Source organism: Denticeps clupeoides, chromosome 5, assembly GCF_900700375.1.
Source record: "Denticeps clupeoides chromosome 5, fDenClu1.1, whole genome shotgun sequence".
Classification (NCBI taxonomy): Eukaryota; Metazoa; Chordata; class Actinopteri; order Clupeiformes; family Denticipitidae; genus Denticeps; species Denticeps clupeoides.
The window spans coordinates 8,929,902-8,952,818 of NC_041711.1; the positions used below are offsets into that span (position 1 = coordinate 8,929,902).

Here is a 22,917-nt window from a genome sequence, read left to right on the forward strand (position 1 = left end):
ATCTCTCTCATCACTCCTCGCTCTGCACCTCCGATCCTCCCGCATCGCTCCACTTGGTACCACCATCTTTCACGTGCTAGGAAAGCATTCATCTAGACTCTTCTCTGTCCTGGCTGGAATGGTGAAATGAACTTCCACTAGATCTTAGAAGAGATGTTAGAGTCACTAAAGATCTTCCTTTTACGGAAATACTTGGATTAAAAAGGCCTTTTACAAACATTCAGTAAAAAAGGTTATGCATGTGGTACTCACATATCGTTCCCTAGTGAACCAAATGAGGAATTTCTATGATTTTAAAGGACTCATGTAAGTCTCTATGGATAAGAACGTATGTCAAATGCAGTAAATGAAATATGTGTATAATAAAATATACATGGCATGTGTCATTTAGATTATTTGCGTTGCATTCTGAACTATGGCACACTGTGCCATTTTTTTTTTAAGAAAAATATGCTTAACGATACACATTATATCCTGATGTAGCCCTAGCCTCTACACGGTCTTACGCTGACAGTCCACCTCTTTAAACGTTTGGTTCCAGAGCCACAACCATTCTCTAAGCAACGGCACCAGTCTCCACGCGGATCCTACCGACGCGTTAAAAACGCCAGGCGTCGACTGTTCAGCTGCACTTTTCACGCAGCCGATGTCTGGGTCCTCTACAAACGCCACAGAATTCAAGGTCATTGAACATTTTCAAAAGAGGTAAAAAGGAATCAGCTGTAACATATTCGTCTATTTTCCTCTGAAGAGGAGGGAGTTTTGTATTATTTTGCCTTTTGAGTATATTTCTCAGGTACGCTGGAACTGTCGAGGGAGAAGGCTAAAGAATTAATGAATTTTCTTTTCATTTACTTTACGACCACTGAAGCCGACAAGGGAGGAGGAAATATGTATTTTTTATCGAATAGTGTTTGAATAGCGCTCCCATAATCCCATACATTTAAAGCTGCGGCTTTCTCGCACCATTCAAGGTGATGAGGGAGACAGAGGAGACATGGGTGGTGAGAGAGGGGGAGACATTTGGGGGGGGGGGTCTGTTTGCTCATTTCTGTTCCTGTCTCCCAGGGCATTAACGGCGTGTCAGACCGCCTGCCTGAGCTCACCTTCCACCCAATCAATGGTCAGCCTATTGCTATTCTTCCGGAGCGTCTAGACGGGGCAGACTTGCCCATCTGCAGCAGCGGCGCAGAAGTCACGCAGCAAACGCGCCGCTCGGGGGGGGGTGGGGTGGGTGCTGGTGGATTTTACAGGTGAGCCGAACGATTCAGGAAAAGGGGGGCGATAGACAGATCATTACCCGCCCCCCCCCCTCATGGCCAAAAAAACACAGAAGGTGAAGAGAATACGTTAATAGCGGTGGGCGGTGGGAGAGAACCAGACACTGCTGCATTGCAGTGAAGCAGCAGCAGCGGCAGCAGCAGCAGCAGCAGACGAGTGCACCAGTCGGGGGAGCGGGGCCGATAAAACGAGTCAAAATAAGAAAATTAAAATCATGCAGCCAAAGCACTTCTGTTTGTTCAGGTGGCATGCTGGGCTTGCATGCTGCACGGCCATTTCCTGCTGGGTCAGGGCCCACGGCCAGTATGTTCTCCGCTTGCCTGAATTTCGGAGGTGTAAGGGGTTCTGCCCGGGCACACCTGGAAGAGCTGGCGGCGTTCAGCAAAACCCCGGCCCGCCAGCAGCATGCGGAGGAACAGCGACCTGAACTCCCTGTAGACCTGTCCCTGTTTTAATGATAGGCGGAGAGGGGAGTAAAGTAGTAGAAGTTGTTCACATGTTACATGAATGGCTGCGTCTTCGCTTCAATTTGCGTGTTAAAATTACGTAATAGCTCAACACGCACATATTCTTCACTTTTGCATCATGAAAACCAAGGAGTGCTTTTTTTTTTTTTTTTGATTGGCTCAAAAACATTAATATACATTTCTTTCTTTCACTCATTTTATATTTTATTCATTTCCTTATGTTGTGTGTGTGTGTTCTGGTGGTGTTTTTCGGATAAAAGCATCTGTTAAGTAAGGAAAAGTAAAGTGTTCTATGTTTATTAAAATTATCTAAAATATTCTTTCTTTATTAAAAAAAACGTTTTAACAAGTTCCTGTGTTTGTTTTTTCTCTATTGAATATAGTATCGAGTACCACCCTTAGTATCAATATCAAGGTTAAAATTTCAGTATCATGACAAGCCTAGTGTGTGGTGTTCTGACTCTATTTAAAGAATTAATAAATAAATAAATAAATAAAATTTTATATGTGTGTGTGTGTGTGTGTGTGTGTGTGTGTGTGTATATATATATAATATTTTTCTCCCCCTGTAGTATCAAAAATAGTATTGAGTAATGCATTGAAATTTCAGTATCATGACAAGCCTACTCCAAACACACCTAGGTTTCAGATCAAGAGATGAAATGCATAAAAGGGTTGATAAGTAACTCCTGCCAATGTAGAATTCTGAAATAGTTCCTTCCTTCTGTATTCATGGTTTTGACATTGTGTTATAGATTCTTCCTTTTTTTTTTTTATTTGTCCATAAGTGAGCACATATCAATGACAAATTTAAGATGTTTCTGAATCCCTCCCCCTCATTTCCTGTGAGATTTTTTTTTACTTCCTTCCTGCCTGAAACCCACATAGAGAGCTTTTCTGGAGATCTCCAGCTGACTCGGCAGCGGCATCTGGCACACAAAACCCCAAACCGCAGAGACATCAAACGCTCCTGACAGCACCGCTGCGCCTGGACCCCAGACATAAACAAACTCCAGGTATTTTAATTACACAAATCCAGGCACCGCACAAAAACACCATCAGCAATAAACGCTGGAGCGGCAGCAGCCCGGTCTCCACCGGATTGCAGTTCAATAAAGCGCCACGGAGTTCCTCCCGCAAAAACGAGTCACTCTGCACAGCCAGCCGATGCGCGACACCACATTTACAGCATTTATCAGACACCCTTATCCAGAGTGACTTACAATCAGTAGTAAGTGGGACAGTCCCCCCTGGAGACACTCAGTGTTAAGTGCCTTGCTCAGGGACACAATGGTAATAAGTGGGATTTGAACCCGGGTCTTCTGGTTCATAGGCGAGTGTGTTACCCACTAGGCTACTACCACCCTGCTACCACCAGCAGATGTCACACGTGAGGGACAGTGGCAGGGCGGCGTGAGACCGTGTAGAAAACGACCCGAATTTTGAGCTCCTCGTGCCCATAGTGGGCAGGCAGTCGATGGGCTCGCCGGCCGCGACATGCCACGAGGCAGGAGTCCGTGGCAGCGGCCCCGCCAACGCCGAGGATTAGAACACACTTCAAGGCCGAATGCGCCTCCATCTGTCCACCCATTTAGAGACCCAACTACGCGGGAGGAGGGGGGGACGTCCCTGGGAGCATGTTCCCGCCATATGGTGTGACTCTCTGGACGTCCGCGACGATCTGTACATGGGCAGGCTGGGCCCGTCGGCCCGTATCGCAGCTCTTGGCGTTGGACGGCGTTTCCCACGGACGGCCCCGTCTTTTCTTCAACGCAGCCTGAGGTGCATGGTGCCGGGGACCCTGTGCCACCGCCTGACAACTGGCGATGTGCTGAGCTCGGAGGAGGCGGCACTGTGTCCCTGGTCTTCTGATCGTCCCCGGGCCAAACAGGAAGCTTCCCACTTTACATCTTTCCAGCGGCTCTGTCTGACCGGGCCACCCCGACACCAACGCAGCATCCATGTTTCATATTCTGCTTCAAATGGAACATTTTTAAATGTAGGTAACAGTCTATCTTTCTGTACATCACTTTTCTCATAATCATCATTGTTCCCATTATTATTATTACTACGGGTGGGACAAACAATTTGTTTTGTGATTAAATTGTACATTTTTAGATACTATGAATATGTGGTAAACAGGCACCCTGTGATATGTAAAGTATGGCTGAATTGCCATCACAGGTCACTCTCCGATTTCCACCCCTAATCATGCAGTCCTAAACAGAAATATGAACATTCATAAACTGCCCCGTTCCACCATTCCAAGCACAAGACGGTCATTCATGAGCGCCGTCGGGGAGCCACGGCGAGCATTTACAGCACGCGGCTACACCACTAGCAGGAATGCGGACCGCTAAGCTCCTTTTAGCTTTCTGACAGATTTATCATATTTCCAGCGCCAGGTTCCGCCTGCCGCCGCGGCAGACTGTTACAGTTGGCCCAGTGCCCGCCTCCATAAGTCAGCAGACTGGCAGACACCTTATCCTGCCTGTACCGTGTGTGAGATCACAGGTAAGACATTAGCTTATTGCGGTGTCACTGAGAGTCCAGAGCCAGGAAGGGGCTTGTGGGTCGTGGCGGGACGTTGCTCGATACGCGCCACAAGGGCGCTCAACGATCAATGATTTATAAAAAAAAAAAAAAAGCTTTTTCCTCTTCACCAGGCTGAGGTGGCCTAGCAGACATGAAATCAAAGGGTTACAGGTTCAAGGAACAGTGGTGGCCTAGCAGTTAAGGAAGCGGTCCCGTAATCAGAAGGTTGTCGGTTTGAAGCCCGAGCCGCCAAGGTGCCACTGAGCAAAGCACCTTCCTCACACACTGCTCATCACTGCAGAGGACACATTTCGCTGTGTTCACCATTTGCTGTGCTTCCTGTGTATCACATGGACCCAAAAAAAAATCCCACTTTCCTTACACATCACCTCCTTCCGAATCACCGATGAACAATCACCTGAGTTCAGAAAGTTCTGTAAGGAAGCCACAGCAACATCCAATGCGCAGAGATTCTTTTACAAGTCTACTGGCAGCACAATTATTCTTATTATAAATACATATGTGTTCGGAATCTCGAATTGTATCGTACTTTAAAGTAAAGTAGGAACAATGGTCGCGTGGGGCCATTTGTCGCCATAAATCTTATTGCCTGTGACCTCAAATATTCCACACGCTGGATCACAAAAAGGATGATACACGAGCCTTTCAAAGCCCTGCATCCAACCAAGAGAAGAGAGGTTCTGTGTAACCATGACAACATGATAACACATTGCCAAAACTATGTATAATGTTAAACAATTTGAGAAAAATCAATATTATATGGTTAAATGGGATAAATATGTTAAATGTAGATAACCTAATATGGCCAAAAACTGTTTAAATATAAAACACTTCTAAAATATACTGGTTTACGGTAATTTAGTACATCCAAATTCCAAGATCTGGAATGTTCTAAACTCTGCGGGTCACGAGAACATCTTCATCCTGGCTTTTTTCTTCGGATCGCTCAGTGGGGCGACTGTGAATAATATAAAAAGGAAATCTCACGTGTCGTAACACCAACATACGGCAGACGCGCGCTAATCCTTCACCTCTCTCCAGCTGCTAGACTACAGAAGCTGCGGGCTACCTGCGAGCGGCCAGGGCGTGGCGCCCATAATCACCACCTTCACACATTCCTCCGAGGTAATAAAACCGGCGCACCATCACGCAGGCAGAAGCTGCCGCAGCGGCGGGGCACTACTACGGCAAATTAGTTTTACCATGCATCAGATAAATAAAAAGAAAAAGCCGCAGTCACTGGCCCCTCTGCAGACGTTCCAGACTCGTTCCGGACACGGGAGAAGGCGACGTAAGAGGCCCTCGGCCAAACGACGAAAAATACACAGAAAAAGAAGTGTAATAGATGACTTCATCACAGTGCAGGACGCAGACATTGACGGGACGATAACAACGGACAATGACCTCGCTTTGACCTTTACACACCACTTCAAGCGGCTTCCTGACATTCGTCCTCAGAACAAGTTACGAGGAGGTCTAGAAGGTTCCGAAAGGAGGTCCGGTGAGAAGGCAGGCGGTGGCAGCAGCATCCGGCTGGGCAGAGTTTTGGCGCTCCACAAGTAGGCCAGCGCCTGAGGTTTTTCGGGAAAGGGCGGCGAGCGATGGTGGATGCCGGTCACGACCACCACAGGCAAGATGGCGAGTCCAAGGCTGAGACGTGCAGCAAGCAAAAGCAGCGAGAGCCCTGCCCGGCCCCGCCGAGCCCCGGTGGCTTTCAGCCCGGCCTCGAGCCTCGGATGCATTAAATATGAGGCGCCACAGCGAAGAGACAGACCGCACGGCGCAGGAACGCTCGGAGGCCTCTATTGTCACAACGCGGCCTTCAATTATGGATGCGCGGGTCCCGGGCCAGACATGCCAGCGGGTGCCACCTGTGCCAGCACCCTACTGTCCACTGAGGAGTCTGGACGCGTGCGCCTCAACAAATCCCGGCATTAAGTGAAATATCTTAGCATGTTTTGCAACAGGAAGTGGGGCGGAACATTAAAAAATATATCTTTCGACAAAGCAATGGACTCCAGATTGGGGATTCCAGAACCTTCCCCAAGCACCATATACGACAGTAACAAACTGAGTATTTATAAAATGCTGATATCGTGGAGTAAACATATTTTCATGCTTCAAAAAAAAAAAAAATGGTGACAAATTAAAACGTTCTAACATTTCACATGGCGCTCCTCAGTAATGGACGCCATAATTAACAACATTATTACAATATTATTGCAGTAGTACACTTAACCGGAACGTCTACATCGTTACCGCGATAGGATCGAATTTATCGCCGGTTTCCGTGAATTCGTCACACACGTCGACAGAAGGGCAGTAAGTAACTTATTACCGAGTTATTACAACTTATTCCGCGTCACGCCATGTCGCGACAGTCTCTCCCTGCCGCCCATCCAGCGCTCGACAAGTTAACGGGACTTTCACGACACCGGGCAGCTCGGCGGGCCGGCAGGGCGTCGCCAGCTTCGCGGCGAACTCGACCATTTTCCGGGGGGAACTTGGCCTCTGTCGTAAACTTGAACCCGATCTCAACTCCGCCAACTTTCGCGGAGATAAAAAAAACAGACCAGCGTTTAATACACGCGTGTAAATATCTGCACACGTTCACACGGCGACGACGCCGAGAGGATCTTACCCTGGTAATGACGAGGCGACGGGCGACGGGGACGGGCGGCGGTCGGGACCGCGTGAAGCGCCGGCCACCCGGTTCTTCGCGGCGAGATTCCGCGGAAATCACGAGAAAGGACGCGGTTCACGAAGACGGGGAGAGCAGAGGGGAGCCGGAGCTGCGGCTGCTGCTGCTGCTGCTTCCAGAGCCCACCATCCTCCGAGCCCCGCGCAAACACCGGCGGAGGCTTACTAGCGACATCTGCAGAGTAGGAGTACCAGAGTACGTAAGGCTGGAGTTGCAGGGGATTAATTCCGTCCGAGCCGCATCATTACAGTCGCCGCTATAGACACGTGATCGCCATAATTATAGTCCATTCAGTTATAGTTGCGGCTTCTCTCGTTTTTTTATTTAAAGTAAACGAATATGTAATAGGCGTGTGTTACACAAGTTTAAATCCATGCAACCCGCTTGGAATATGTTTTTGTGCCATTTTTTGTAAACCTTTAACTATTCTCAAGGAGCGGGGTGACCGAGCAGCCATATGTTGCCAGATCTTGCGACATTATCAAGCAAACAGGGCCTGTTTCCAGCCGGTCTCCTTCTACCCTGGTTTTCCAGGGGATGGAGTCTCAGCATACATGACTGACAGGCAAGCAAATAACATTTAACACACGTCATGAGGTGTGTTATGAAGTGAATGGCTGGTTCTTGAAGTTAATGTACATGCACTACGACTTAGAAAAATGTACATTGCACATGTACAACTCTCCCGAAGCATCGCTGAGCAGAAAGATATTAATCTGTGATACAATATTTCTACGCGAATTTCATTAAGGACTGAGAAAACTGTCTGCTTGAAATAAGCGGTCAAGGCAACACGGCTCAACACTTACCTTGAGCACTTGCGCCCTCTCGCGTACCTGCTGTGTATTGGCTGTGGCTCGGCATCACGAACACTACAGATAAGAGTATTACCAATAGCAGAACTACAAACCTTTCAAAAGCGTACTCGTTTGCATAGCTTTTCACTATAAATCTTCACTTTATTAAGAAGCAGTTTAAAATAAATTAAACAAACAATATGAAAACACTGCAATGTACAAAAGCAAAATACACAAATATCTTTCTGCAATAGAAGCACAAAAGTAATCAAAACAGCATATGGCAAAACACCGCATTATATGGAGGAGGATGCTTTTTAGAAACGGTGCAACATAACATAAATAGAAAACATATTTAGGGGGAAATAATCCATTATTTAATTCATATTTTTGTTGCATTAGGGAGAAGAAAAAAAATACATATTTGCAGCCAAATCTCTGGTGTGGACCAAAAAAAAAAAAAATAATAATAATAACAACAACACTAGCAATCAAACTTCAGTTGACAACCTGACAACCTACAGGTCTGCACAGTGTCTAGTTCACCTCTCAGACCAGAAAAGAGTGACCAAGTTAGTTCAAAGCTATACAATCCATTGAGTGCTGATGTGCCAAATGAGTGCTGATGGAGCTGCAGCTCGCCTGGCTTTAGTCAACATGGCGCTGGGTCTCGCTGAAGCAGGGGTGTTTCTCAGGACAGAGATTCACCTGTGAGCTCAACGGCAAGTTTTGCACCACTGTCTGTCTGGACGACCAGCAAGCCGACGTGTCGTCCTGTAGCTGTCGGTTTGAACTGGACTGGCAGGTTGATGTAATGTTGTGATCTGTGTGTGAAAGCAGGAAAATATTTGAGAGGAGAAAAAAAAAAAAAAAAAAAAAAGCATTTTCTCTTTTTTTTTTTTTAAAGCACATGCATTCTTCAATGAAGAGTACTACTGTAACCATGAATTAACAAATGAGTTTTCATACGATGACACAAAGCTACACAAAAAGGTGAACCAAGGTATGGAAAGCAGAACTCTGCTATTCCTCCACAGAAAATAATGCATCAATGAGCATTGTCCATAGTCCATACTAAAAACTTAAAATATGATTGATTCAGTAATAATGCTTACACATATCTGACACCACAAGGGCAAATTATCTCACAAATCTACATCTGGGAAGAGGGTGTGATGCAGAACACATGAGTCTATGGACACATGCATGAAGCACTTCATTCCACACAGTAGCACTAACACCACACATACCCACCCCAAGCTCCAACAGGTACCTTGTAGCTGGTCGCCTAACCCCACTGTAGGTCAGGGGCCATGCTCAGGCCTGGCCCATTAGGGACCAGTCACTCCAGACATGTGCAACAGGGAGTGACCACACACACATATACAGCATCAAATCAAATGCTCTCAGTGCCATTTTTCATTAAAAGCCTCTCTGGTTGTGTTGACAATAAGCTAAAAAAAAAAGTCTGAGCAGGAGCTATAGCAGAAAGAAAAGCAGGAAAACACAAAAGGACAATGAGGAAAAAGAGAGACCAATAGGAGAAATTATGACAGGTCATAAAGGAATAAAGCGCCAGCCAAAAGCCAAAACACACTCACCTCAAGGAGTATTTGGAATGCTTGATGTGGAACGGCGCTCTAGGACTTATGAATTTCAACTGCAAGTATATTAGACAAGCTCAACATCAAAAGGCATGCCGTTATGAACACTCTCCACTCAACGTACAAATTCACAATGACATGCAGCTCTCCGAAACATTAGTTGTTGCCCATGCAAAATGTAGAGCCAAATCAAAAAATGGAACTAAATTGCTCAGTCTTGTAAACTAAAAATAGCCAGGTCTACATATACAAATATTTAACTCTCCATCACAAAACACAAGATTGGCTTTTATCATTTAAACAAAGCATCAACAAAAGTGTGACCTAAATAACATGGATGAATAACATTTATTTGATAATCTACAACTATTTTATTGTACTCAATATATATGTGTGTGTGTGTGTGTCTTAAATCCAATATTCAATATATCTGTTCTACATCTACATACATGTAGAACAGATATATTGAATTTTGGATAGACAGTGGAATATACACACACATCAAATAAAAGAGCCGAATTCTGTCATTTTAAGCAGTTCCAGCTGTACATGCTTACCTCATGTGAGTCAATGGAGTTGTTACGGAAGTTCACCTTCAGGGTGCTAGCCTCTCCGACTCTGGTGGTTGGAAAAGTGTAGACATCCTGAGGTGCATAGACCCCTCTCTTGGGCACATCCTGGACCCTGAAACCACAACACTCATCAAGTCTCCCCATGGCTTAGAATCTAATATTTAGTCCTACCCGCCCCTCAGTGTGAACTTTTCAGGAAACATAAATAAAATGTAGTCATAATGTAGTGGTAAGCTGCACTTACCCGCCCTTTGTAGTTGCAAAATCAGACTTTTTCCTTGTCTTCATGGTGCTCTCAATTCGCACCAGGGAGCAATCTCCTTGATTGGTCCCAGACACAACTTCAGATCTCACACCCTACAAAGAAAAATACAATAAAAGTTATAAAAAAAAAAAAAATTAAAAAAAAAGAGAATAAATTACCCTTAAAAAAAAAAAAAAAAAAAAAAAAAAAAAAAAAAAAAGGTAGAGAGAAAGGAGTGGCTCACTGTGCCGCACAGCTGGAAGCGGACACGACTCTTCTGCTGTGGATCTGCCACTGGGTGGCACTCAATGTCCCAAAACTGTGCATAGTCACCACAGTCACGAGGAAGAAAAGTTATGGCAATCTGAAAAAACAAATGGGACAATGTCTGACTTAAAGATCCACGAAAGGCCCTAAACTGAAATTCACCACAGCAGTTCATAATATTTCATTTCCGCTTCACCTGCATCTTCTCCTGCGGCCCCAGACTACCAGAAACACGAGCACACCTGAATGCTGTGTAAGTGGCACGGTACACATCACCACTGCTGTCTACACCCTGGAGGTGAGGAACAGAACCATTAAAAGAAAACAAGGAACATTTTGGAAGGTCATTATGAATTTAAAATTTAATATCCAGACTGGTTAAAATTAGAATGATATATAATCCTCATAGCATAATCCCATACTAAATTCAATATATTCACATTTACAAACCAGAATGCTTTCATTGCTACTGCATGTGTAAAATATAATACATACGTAGATTCCTAAGTTACCTTAAAGAACTTTGAGATGTGTTGAGATTTTTTCGGAGTTAGGACTAAGCAAGAACTTACTACATTTAACTAATGGTCCTTGTGTCCAATATCACCATGCAATATTATAGAAACTAATAAGTCTCACAAAGTTAAATTAACATTAATGCGAGTTCCCCTAGCCTGCCTATGGTACTGCAGTGGCTAGAAATGGCGATAGGTGTAAAGAATTTCCAACCCCTCCCCTAACACATTATCTCCACCCACTGTCATGGCTTGCTAAGGTGTGAAGCATTGCAGTTGCTTGGTGTTGTATGTAAAAATGAGCACAAAATGTATTTTTTTAGTTCAATCACGCAAGCTTCTAAAGAACCAGTAGGTTTATTTGATTTTTTCTAGAAATAACTATGATAACTTCCTGGCTGCAGCAAACATTGTTATTGATTAAATGTGTTGATATCTCCTCCTCGTCCCACCTCTCTCCTCCTCATTAGCATTTAAAGCTACAGACACAGAAATCCTGGAGAAATCTTATTGTGGGACTGGATCAAAGTGGCTATAATTCTGCACCAAGACAGAGTCGCAAAGAGACTTTAGATACAGTATTAGGACAACTAAGACCGATATAAAAGTAATAACAATTTCATGTCAGAGGACCTTTAAACTACAAAGAACTTGAATAAATACCTTAACATATGGTGGCGCAAAAGAAGAAATATACCACCTCACTTCCTCCCCTTTATTCTCCACATCCAGAAAGCACTCTGTTGGAGGAAAAGTAAAACCATTACACAAGCGACAAATATTTACAAACTGAATAACTAACTTTATGGGGTCAGAAATTGTTTTAAATAAGCTCACACAAATAGAAATGCTCCATGCAATAAAAAGCATACATGCAGCAATAATTGCTTTGCTCTAGTAAAATGGAGATCCTACCTGAACTCTCCCCTGACTGTGTGGTGGGGAAGACCAGAGTGCGGTTTTTGATTTCTACATGAGCCATGCTGCTGGTCCTGCTCTGAGGTTTTACACCCATCATTGGAGGAGTCTCTGCCTGAGGAGGCAACGGGTGGAGGGACTTGTCTGAAGACCCACCACTTACAGACACATCCATAGCCAGGTCTTTCCGGATCTGCACTTTTACAAACTGGAAGAGGAAAATTCACGTCAATCATACATACAAATATGATGGACTGGAAAAATATCTATTTTATTCAGAATGCCTTACTTTCTGCTGACCATCACATTGGATATAAATGTGTCCACTCCAAGGCAGCAGAGAGGTCTTGGTGGCTAGAGAAGGGTTGGGACTGACCAGAATCTGGATGTGGCTCCTGAGGGCAGAATGTGTGCGTAGATACTTAGAAAACATTGTGTACACATTATAAAGAGTCAACTGATGGAAGTGTGGACAGACATACTCTGGCTCAATGACCCCATGCTGTGGAGTGATGGTTAGGCAATGGGCAGGCCATGAGAGCTCGAAGTTTACGACATGACTTGATGGGTTGAAAATCTGCACGTGCTTTGTGTCTGCGTCTCCACCTGCAACATTTGCAAACACCAGTTTTTTACAATTGGTCCCACTGCCAGCGTTGCCAGACGTGTGATAATTATCATATTTGTACTACATTTTTATCCTCTGTACGATAAATGATTCCAAAATTCCCATAATGTTCGATAACTTTACCCCTTCATTTATCATGTTATTTAATTAGCACAGTTAGGTAAAGATTTCTTTTCATCTGGCTGCGCAGACATACTTAGCTTATTAATGCACCGTAGACTCACATGCTTTTACAGCCAATCAATGCGCGATCGTGTCAAACTCGTGATCATTTAATATAGATCTATTATAATGGCCCGGTGATATGAAGTGCTGATAACACAAACTACAGATCCCACAATGCAGTGCTTCAGTTGCCTTGGTGAACACGTGGTGACAAAGTAAACAATGATGAGCAGTTTAAGTATAGATTTGCCGGGGGGAGCAGTGTGTGGGGACAGTGCTTTGCTCAGTGGAACCTCAGTGGCACCTTCTGATTATGGGGCCGCTTCCTTAACCGCTAGGCCACTACTGCCCCAATATGTGTTATTGAAGCAGATTATCTGAGCAATGTCTGAAGGGAAATTGCATGTGTATGATATTTTTTCTGAAAATACAACCAATCATTCTAAGATGCTGGTATGATGCTTCAACATTTAGGATTTGGCAACACTGCCCACTGCTGAGATGACTGTGGCTCACTGATTGACGGTGCAGTCAAGACCATCTGGTCTGGTTTAATGCTCCAGGTTCCTTTCTGCTCTGCTGTGTGCTTCACATCTGTGGAGGTGAGAGGCGGTCCCTTCACCGGCAGAACATCAAGAGACACGTTGCCATGCTGACGGTCAGTGTGTCCAAAACCGCTGAGACAGAAAAGATTGAAGTCAAACAGAAAGGTTTGATGAATGCAAGAGCAAAATGTAAGCAGTATAAGATCTTGATTACAAATAAATAGAAATTTACCTGTCAGACTCATGCCTTGGTGAGTGCTGGAGGGATTCAACATTCTCACTCTCACTAGAGTCTGAAGTCTCGATGGTGCCCAGGAGGGACAGTACTACTTTACTCATGTTGCTGTAAAAGATCTGAACCTCATTGGGCCTCTGGGGCAGATCAAAGGCTAGAAGAAAGTAAATGAAAACCGAATTGGTCCGGATTTCAGTCACAAATTCACTCATAATGGTTTTGTGTACCAAAAATGCAAAAGCTATTAGACAAAGTCAATGGATGAGGGAAAAAAAAAATGAAGATGTTTAAATACCTTCCTGAACCTGTTCCTCCCCGAGGAAAGGTTCATCAAAAGGAATGTTCTTCAGCAGACTGTTCTCAGACAGTACCCTTTTCCCTCCTTCAGGCTTGCTCTGCAATAACCTGGAGAACAGAAAACATCCCTTTCTCTCCAGATCAGAAAGATTTATTAAAAAAAAAAAAAAAAAAAAAAAAAAGTTAAAACCAAACAAAGCAACAGTTCCACCTAGTGGCTGACCTCCTGTACTGCTGGCGGGAGACCTCATCTCCACAGAACAAGGTGACTGTAGCAAGAAGTGAAGGGCGGGTCTGGCAGAGAGCCTGCTCCTTGCGTGTGGATTTCAGCAGCACAGTAATCACCTGTCAGCACAGAAAGTTCATGCAAAATGTAATTTTCTCATGCATCAGAATACGAACAATTTCGGCACCAGGCAGAAGAAACCAGCTTCCCACCTCCTGTGTTCTCTCTTTGAGGACAAACTGGGAGGGTGCCAGGCTGACGACTGCAGGGTTCATGATTTTGTGACCCTGCAGGTCAGAGAAGACGACAGCCTTGACGTAGGCGGCGCGAGAGCCAGTGTTGCGCACGCACACGCAGAGCTTGCTCACACGGCCAGCTGCCACTCCAGTCATTAAGGCTACATAGCAATCAGAGCGCTTCCGTAGATCTTCCAGAATGATGTTACTTGTTCCACCATAGCCTGAGAGAGGAATCTGAGAGTAGAGAGGATACTGTTTTTCCAAGACTGCCGAATGCACACAGCACAGAAATAACGACTTTGGAACAAACCGTGAACTTTACTCCTGGTTGAGAAGGCCGGACAGCAGACTGCTTGATCTCTAGTTTGGCAAGCATGTAGGCCACACGCGTGGGTGCAAACAGCAGGTGCACGGTGGCATCCTCTTTAGGGCGCAGGGTCAGATCCCTGTGTCTGCTCAGTCTCTCTTCTTGCCCAAATGAGCTCTGAAGCTGTGATAGACAGTGTTTCATTTTTAAACAAGTAGAGCAAACAAATTAAAAAAAAAAAAAAAAAAAAGTGGTCATTATTAAAACACTCACCTGGAAGCAATCCTGATCTTGCCCTCGGATGAGAAGGCGCAGTTGCTGAGCAGCAGTGGGAGAGTTATTCCGAAGCACCAACTTCTGCTGACTAAAAGACCCCCATAACAAGCCCACATTAAAGCAGCAATGCTAAAAGAGGCGAAAAAGGGTGTATGGCAGAGTCACTTACACAGCTCTGCCCAGGGTGACTCCGCCCCAGGCCATAAACTGTTTGTTGGAGAGGATAGGTGGCACTTGACTCTGAGGGATAGCTGCAGGAAGAGAGGCAGCTTTCCCAGGTTCTGTCGAAACCACCTCTCCCCTCAACACAACTTCATACTGTGGGCCGCAAGGCAGCACCAGGATGGTGAGCACACTGAAAGGTGAAGATTAGTTATCAACCAATGTATTTGTACAAAAAATAGTTTACTCATGGCCAAAATGACTGACGCCAGAGGCAGGATTTCTGTTAAATCAATTGTCAAAAGTATTTTATCTTAAAAAAAAACAAACAAACAAATACATAAATAAAGTTTATATTTTGACATTGCTAAAACTATAATAAACATTTTTCATCCATATTTATGAAACACCAATACGGTGCGCGTCTGAAGTTGATTGAGGCCAATAAAAATTCCCATCCAGACATGAAACCATTCATTTTCGGTATTCTGTGATTTATGACTACAGAATAAAAGACGGAAGCTGAGTTCAGTAAGGATCAAGTGAGGTCACCTCTCTCTATGTTTCTGGTTGTCTTGCGGATTAAAGGAGATGTGAATGCTCTGCTCATGTCCAGCACGCAGGAACAGCTCCTCTGGTTTCACCGAGAAGCAGTTGTCATTGTCATTGCTCTGTAAAGTTTAAAAGAGTAACGAAATCACAGCCAGTCAGCAAAAACAAACCCTCCAGCAGGTCTGCAGTATACCTTCAGTCGGAGCTGCACGTCAATGTTGCCAGCATTTTTCAATGGCAGGGCTTGCTTGGTGGAATGACTAACGGGAGCCTGAAGACAAATAGTCTGAGAAGGGGGGGGGAGTTCGATGTTACTTTAGATATTCTAGTACAATATTGCACAAAAAGTGAATAACACTGCAAACATCAGCTGCATTAGTGTAATATTATGTTTTACCCAAGATTAATTCTTAATTTCTGTCAAATTGAACAACAATGATTTTCAGGGAAATTACAGAAAACATAAAAAAAAACACAATCCTACAAATTCTTGTGTTATGAGTACATGAGTACACCTGCAGGTCTTTGGGAGCATGCACTCGAGCTGTGCCACATCTTGCTCGGAGGCAAACACTCTGGATAACATGGCTGGGGCCAGGGCTGTCCACCTCGATGTCAACCCGTGCACTGAAATCATCAGCGGGTCCCAGCTCACCTGTTAAACAGAAGCATTAGATTTATGACGCCCTTATCCAGAGCAACTTACAATCAGGGACAGTACAGGGACTTAGACTTAAGTGTATTGCTCAGAGATAGTACATGGGATTTCAACTTTGGTTGTCTGGTTCATAGGCAAATGTCCTAACCACTAGGCTACAACCATCTGGGATAATTCAAGGACAAACGTCCAAAAAAACAGCACAAGATTATATGCTTGTATACCTGAAGAGGGTAGATACTTCTGTGGTGCATGAAAATGGACCCACACCATGAAAACCTCCGGATTCTGCAAAGGACAATTATTAGACAGAAGTATTAAAAAATCTGGTCAAAAAGAATCAAGAATCAGATTTTATGAAACATTATTCAATTAAACCCACATCTCCATAGCTGGAGTGTAAAACATGGTTCATAACTGAAGGAGCAGAGAGAGTGGGCATGGTGCCAGATGAGAGAAGAGCTCCCTCTGACACCATAGCGACAGGGGACTTGGAAAAGGTGAAGCACCGCCAAGCGGAGGCATTCTACAAGAAAGGGGAAGAAAGATACAGTTATGAGGTGGTAGTAGACATTTCATCAGAATAACTGGTAGAGAACTTACTGCACTGATGACCAGACGGATTGGCAGTGTTGCACGGGTCTTATTGACCAGCCTGAGAGGCAACGCTCTGGTACTTCCACCAGGCAGGTCTCCAAAGTCCAGACAGCTTGACTTCCCAATGTCTACCTGTTAGTCAAGTGAAGAGAAAATATTCAAATAATATTTTATTTAAGAAAATTACTAGAAAAATCAAAAGGTCCAACATACCAGATTAATATACTATTCATTTCATGTTAAAGGAGAAACATATGAAATAAATAAACACACACACACACACCTCAACAGCAGGAGTCTCTGCCACTGCAATGACTGCCACTCTCTTAGCAAACATCCCAGCATGTGTCACAGTCTCAGACTCTGCTGATGCAGGCCAAGACGATACACTAAGTGTGCACTGGTACAGCCCTGCCCTTGGAGCAACAAACAGAACCTTCTGCTCCTCTGTGCTCTTGGGGCCAATAATGGTCTTGTTTTTTACTATAAGGCACTGGTATGGAAGAGGATCCACCTGCAAAATATTACAAAAATAATACACCTTAGTAGGTGTAGAAAAATCTTAGGGTCTGATTAAGTCAGACAAAAGACATGGTGCAAAACTTTAAATGTACAGCATGTAATACTGTGCTGAAACTTTATTTATGGATGTTGAGACAATATAAACGTAGATTTAGCTTCCATGACTACACACAATTCCATCTTGCCATTCTTAAGCTTGTGCAATGACATAAGATCAGAAAAGGCACAGAAATTATTAGAGAAATATCTTTTATTACCAGAATTTGCCACAGCCAATAGAAATGGCAAGATGGAATGAACCATACTAATGCATAAGGAACTGATCATATGTTCGTACCTTCACTCCATCCACAGACAGATTGGTGACCAAAATCCCAACAGTCTGCCAGTGATCCGAGGGGTTGAAGATGCTCAGGGTCGTCTGAGAAGCAATGCCTACACAACAGGCATTGGGGAACTTTATCTCATCAGGCACTACAACTTCGGCTGAAAGAAATAAACCGGCAAAATATTACAAGCCCTAATTAAACAGAGTACAATTAGAAAAATAGAAATCTCTTTAAGTGTCATACGTCCAAAATATGTGTGGTCTCTTGCGCCCCATGTTCCCAGGTATTGTTGAGGGTGCTGAACTGATGCAGGGTTCAGGTACCCAGGAGGCAGGGTGCCAGGCAAGTGTCCCAGAGAAGGGTTGACACCAGGCAAGGCAGCGGCAACTCCATAAAGAGCATTCGGCCCAGTACCAATATGGTAGGATGGAACATGCAGAGGTTGATCACTACCCAGGTACGGCTGTGCTAACTGGCCGCTGAAAAGGGAAGGTCCTTTCAAGAGCCCTGATGCTGGGAGGTCATGTGGTACACCCTGGGAGTTGAAGCTTGAGATGGGTGCACGGTACCTCAAGTCATCAGAAGAGGCATAAGCAGGTGGATGGAGCCCATAATGGGCACCAGATCCAGAATTTCCACACCAGCGCTGAGACACGAGGGAGGCTTGGTCAGAAGTGGTAGTGCCACCAGGTTTTTGCTGGATGTTAAGGTTGCTGGAATAGCCAGAGTCTCCCTGGGTGTAGATACGAAGCACAGGCTCAGAGTGCCGCTTCACATAGTCAGAAGTGTAGTCACTGCTCACAGGGTAGTTACACTCGCTCTTGCTGCATGGGCCCAGGTTCTGTGAACTCACATCTGAGGATTTGGACTTAGAGTATAGATTTTCTGAGCTCTTTGAGGGCCCAATGGGTTCTCCTGGGTTGTTCTGAAAATCTGACCCATCTTCCGCAGGAGGGGTTGGGCTGGATCTAATGATGGTCATGCTTAGAGCCATACTAGTGTTCTTCTAAAGATAAAAAGAAAAATACAAATATTCAAAAACAAAATCAATAAAAACCTTCCCAAATTAGTATTGAGGACAGGCATACCTTGTGGTCTGGGGTAGGCATACCATGACCCTCATTAATGGAGAGGTACGTGAGTCTGCTAAGACTAGGACTGGAGCAATGTGACTGAGGGGAGAGAGGATCATGTGGTGGACTTTTATCAATCAAGCCTCCACCTGAAGATTGAGGTGACATTGTTCTACAAGACAGAAAAGAACATGGATAAAAAGGCAACATGAAGACAAATTAGACCCACCCCACATTGATCTTGAAATAAACACGCCTTTACCCATTTCCGCTAGGGAAGGACGTTTGACTAGGGCTGGAATGCGTAAGTGGAGATGTGGACGGCCTAAAGTTGCAGTTGGTTTGCTCCCCACCCGAGGGGGCATGGTGGTCAGGTGACCGCTTCTGTGCGTCTGTACATTACAAAGACACAGTTACACTAGTCAATCATGAATGCATGGCAGAAAACTGGGTTGCTAAACTCGTAACTAACCATGCGTGCTGTGCAGGCTCGGTAATGATCTCTGACTGGAAACAGCGGTCATCTGCTTGTCCATTTGGGTATGGGGACTAGCAGAATGTCTGGTCAAGGATCTCTTTTCTGGTTCACTTGGCCCTCCTGCACTGTTTCTTTGTGCTTGAGGTGAGGTTTTAAGAATTCCTGACTGCCCCACACCACTCACCTCTACTGACGTTGTGGGGGCAGAGGACGAAGCATCTGCACCATTGACTGAACGACGTAGTCCTGCTGCTGGGGTGCTGGAGACCTGTGGGTGCAATGTTGGCAGTTTGATCTTACTCTCAGCGCTAACTCTGTTAGTTGGTTTATCAGGGTTGGTTTTTGGCTGTTTCACAGGCCCAGTCTGTGCCACAGGCTTAACTTTAGGATTGGACTGAAAAGCACCAAAAGACTTCCTGGATGCACCAGTTAAAGTAGTGGGAATGGAGCTACTTTTAGATCGAGGAATGGCACTTCTTCGACTCTCACTTTTCTGGGATCCTGGTCCAATTTGACTGTTGACTGAGCTTAAACCCTTAGAAGTAGCTCCTGAGGAATCTTGGACCATTTTCTCACCCAAAAGCTGTATACTTTCTGGATGCAGAGCACTCACACCATCAACAGGCAACTGAGGTTTCCTTTGGGATTCAGCAAGGCCATCAGCCCAACCCAAGATGTCAAAACATGACTGGGAGGCAGAGGCCTCACAATCACTACTGGAAATCTCAGCAATCTTCAAGTACTTCTCCATGTCCAAAATGCTCATGTTTCCTGTTGTGCTGCTCTGTAATGCTTCTAGCATGCTGTTCTGATCATGCAGTGGGCTGAGGTGGTAGGACTGAGCATTGTTCGCTTGATCGCGTGCTTTGGAGCGGTGCTTCTTCGCCAGCTCCATGATCATGGCAGCGAGCTGTGCAGGGTCCGAGCTCACTGAGGCATCAGCAATTGCAGATGCAATGGTGCTAATGCTAAGCAAGAGGTCACTACTTCCATTAGGGGAATCTTCACTAACACCACAGGCTTCATCTTGGGCAAATGTTTGATCTTCAGCCTGAACATTCAAAGAGGCGTCCTTTAGAACACAAACACACACTTTTTCAAGAAAAATAACTCAACTCACCAAATGATGCTTCTCAGTAGTTTCTTTGAGTGAGTCACCATTGGTAATGGTTCTATCATGGGCAGTGTTGTCCAAATCCCCTAGCAAAATCAAACCAAAAAAATTATCCTAGCAGTTTCAATAGGTGCTTTGGGCCCTAATAAAACCCCCCCAAAAAAATAATCAAAAAGCTCACCTGTGTTCATAGTCTTATCTGCATCGCTCAGCAAGAGTGTTTCACTATGGACAGAGGTTGCTCTAGAGGAGAAGTCTGAGGGTCTGATGAGAGCAAATGGTTCCCTCTTCTCTGGAGAAGTAATGATGTAGCCAAATGAAGGCTGCAAGAGAGCATGAATTCATGAGCACCAAATATTTGCAACATAATTTTTATTAGATCTCAATTTAACCTGTTGCTCCTTAAAGTTCTAAAAAAGCATTTATTTAAATCTAATAAAAATAGTGGACTTACCCTTTTAACATAGTCGTCATTACTTCCCAGACAGCCCAAGGCTTCTGATCTCTGCTGGAAGAACTCTCCGAGGGATATGCGCAGGTAGTTCTGATCATCACTCTCAAACTTAGAGGAGACCTGTGAAGCTCTCATAAGAACATGACCACTGCTTGGCACCTTCCATGAAGTGTCACCCAGATTCAAGTTGGCATTAACTGCCTCGATTTCCTCCTCCTTTTGGAATACAAATGCATATGAGCTGGTTCTATGAAATCCAAACCACTTTTACCATAGGTTACAAGACATGGGGCACTCACCTGCATGAAGTGATGCTCCTTTTCAAACTCTTCTTGATCTTCGATAATTTTCTCAATTACATTGCCTATGATTGCAGTTAAATACTTCAATTTGTTTTCCTGCATAAGAAACATTTGAACCTAATTCTTTTTCCATATATACCTCCTGCAAGAAATGCCTCAGTCTGAAGTTGTTCAGTCACTGCTTCAGGTACACTGGTCTGACCAACCTCCTTGGCAAAGGAGGAATAATAGGCCAAATCAGTCACCCACTGTCCCTCCTCATTCTGGTAAACGATGCCATCTGCTCCTGCAGAGGAACAGAACTGCTCAACGCACTGAGAACATGACAGACAGCATCAGAAACCTGGAAAATGTCCAGCTACCAATAATCTACAGCAGGTTTTTCAGCTTTGGCCTATGTGATCAGTTCATCAAAATGTAGGTAATTTTTATTTATTTTATTTTTTTTTAAAATGGAGCCTGCCACATCTAAATAGTTTATAAAATGCATCTGTGGATTCTGATTTCTCAAATGACTGTAAATCACACCTTCCTGGGACTCCAAGTCTTCCGGATTGTAATTCCAGTTGTCATCGGCCTCCTCCTGTTCCTCGTGAAAGCTCTGAGATAGGTATTTGGCCTCCAATGAGGGCCCCCGGCCACCTTCATCATTGTTGCTGTCAGAAGAGTCTTGCTGCACAGGGGTGTCACCACATGGGCCTCCACGAAGTCCCAGAGAATCTTGGTCAGTTTCACACCCAGGTTCCCCTTCAGGGTCACTGTGATGGAGCTCATGCAACACCTGTGACAAATGAAAGCTGCTCTGAGTTTCTTGAAGGTTGGGGGCCACCGAAGCAACCATATCATGGTGATCCCTGATGGCGGGCCGGTTTAGAAGGTAAAGAGAGTCTAGGAGACCAGCTGCAGACTCTGTGTTATCCATAGCATCCTGCCAAGATTAAAGTTACAATTAGTTTTGGTGTTCATTTAAAGAGAATTCAGCAATGATCATTCAGTTTTTTAGATTACTTACTAAAGCCTCCTGGCGGTCTAGACTCATGCTCCAATTAACTGGGGAAAGGTTTGTAGCCCCAGCACCAAAAACAGAGGAACCAGCCTCTCCGGTGCCCACAGGACCAACACGATCCCCCATCTGAATGACAAACAGCATAATAAAACACAAGTACATATATAATAATGCAGAACATCTCAAATAATACAGCCACACAGCACAACTAAGCAGAATTTTGACAGCTTGAACATCTAAAAGCGTTCCAGGGTATAGTACAACAATACTGCCTTCACAGAACAAACATGTGACCAGAAAATGTACTGGTCACATGCAAGTACTGCACCACAGAGGGAAAAATCCCCTGTGGATGTTTACAGAACAGAGATGGATCTTAAGTGAATAAAACTAGCTCAAAACTAGTTTGCTAGCTCAATGCAGAACTCCTGCACATTTTATTGTGGACAACATACAGGGAGTGCAGAATTATTAGGCAAATTAGTATTTTGTCCACATCATCCTCTTCATGCATGTTGTCTTACTCCAAGCTGTATTGGCTCAAAAGCCTACTACCAATTAAGCATATTAGGTGATGTGCATCTCTGTAATGAGAAGGGGTGTGGTCTAATGACATCAACACCCTATATCAGGTGTGCATAATTATTAGGCAACTTCCTTTCCTTTGGCAAAATGGGTCAAAAGAAGGACTTGACAGGCTCAGAAAAGTCAAAAATAGTGAGATATCTTGCAGAGGGATGCAGCACTCTTAAAATTGCAAAGCTTCTGAAGCGTGATCATTGAACAATCAAGCGTTTCATTCAAAATAGTCAACAGGGTCGCAAGAAGCG

At 44.4% G+C, this 22,917-nt stretch overlaps 2 protein-coding genes across 2 annotated transcripts in view; both read right to left on the reverse strand.

Moving 5' to 3' along the window:
- LOC114791360 (low-density lipoprotein receptor class A domain-containing protein 4-like) overlaps positions 1-7,213 on the reverse strand; it is a 55,722-nt gene extending 48,509 nt beyond the window's left edge. The window contains exon 1 of the mRNA XM_028982149.1: positions 6,946-7,213. The gene's annotated coding sequence lies outside the window, so the exon portion shown is untranslated. The remainder of the gene's footprint in view (positions 1-6,945) is intronic.
- Positions 7,214-7,939: 726 nt separating this feature from the next.
- Positions 7,940-22,917, reverse strand: part of cep192 (centrosomal protein 192) — a 35,370-nt gene continuing 20,392 nt past the window's right edge. The window contains exons 21-57 of the mRNA XM_028979265.1: positions 22,094-22,213; positions 21,610-22,009; positions 21,221-21,367; positions 21,079-21,143; positions 20,780-20,995; positions 20,507-20,648; positions 20,332-20,411; positions 19,206-20,262; positions 18,996-19,125; positions 18,749-18,905; positions 17,904-18,666; positions 17,669-17,817; positions 17,093-17,323; positions 16,816-16,941; positions 16,595-16,738; positions 16,437-16,500; positions 16,070-16,209; positions 15,748-15,840; positions 15,555-15,673; positions 15,010-15,195; positions 14,838-14,928; positions 14,568-14,747; positions 14,231-14,491; positions 14,016-14,137; positions 13,791-13,900; positions 13,493-13,649; positions 13,232-13,392; positions 12,405-12,528; positions 12,212-12,317; positions 11,920-12,130; positions 11,668-11,744; positions 10,686-10,781; positions 10,467-10,586; positions 10,223-10,335; positions 9,964-10,090; positions 9,404-9,462; positions 7,940-8,626 (exon numbers count right to left, since the gene is read on the reverse strand). Coding sequence (XP_028835098.1) covers positions 8,494-8,626; positions 9,404-9,462; positions 9,964-10,090; positions 10,223-10,335; positions 10,467-10,586; positions 10,686-10,781; positions 11,668-11,744; positions 11,920-12,130; positions 12,212-12,317; positions 12,405-12,528; positions 13,232-13,392; positions 13,493-13,649; positions 13,791-13,900; positions 14,016-14,137; positions 14,231-14,491; positions 14,568-14,747; positions 14,838-14,928; positions 15,010-15,195; positions 15,555-15,673; positions 15,748-15,840; positions 16,070-16,209; positions 16,437-16,500; positions 16,595-16,738; positions 16,816-16,941; positions 17,093-17,323; positions 17,669-17,817; positions 17,904-18,666; positions 18,749-18,905; positions 18,996-19,125; positions 19,206-20,262; positions 20,332-20,411; positions 20,507-20,648; positions 20,780-20,995; positions 21,079-21,143; positions 21,221-21,367; positions 21,610-22,009; positions 22,094-22,213 — 6,777 coding nt within the window. The 3' untranslated portion in view covers positions 7,940-8,493. The remainder of the gene's footprint in view (positions 8,627-9,403; positions 9,463-9,963; positions 10,091-10,222; positions 10,336-10,466; positions 10,587-10,685; positions 10,782-11,667; positions 11,745-11,919; positions 12,131-12,211; positions 12,318-12,404; positions 12,529-13,231; positions 13,393-13,492; positions 13,650-13,790; positions 13,901-14,015; positions 14,138-14,230; positions 14,492-14,567; positions 14,748-14,837; positions 14,929-15,009; positions 15,196-15,554; positions 15,674-15,747; positions 15,841-16,069; positions 16,210-16,436; positions 16,501-16,594; positions 16,739-16,815; positions 16,942-17,092; positions 17,324-17,668; positions 17,818-17,903; positions 18,667-18,748; positions 18,906-18,995; positions 19,126-19,205; positions 20,263-20,331; positions 20,412-20,506; positions 20,649-20,779; positions 20,996-21,078; positions 21,144-21,220; positions 21,368-21,609; positions 22,010-22,093; positions 22,214-22,917) is intronic.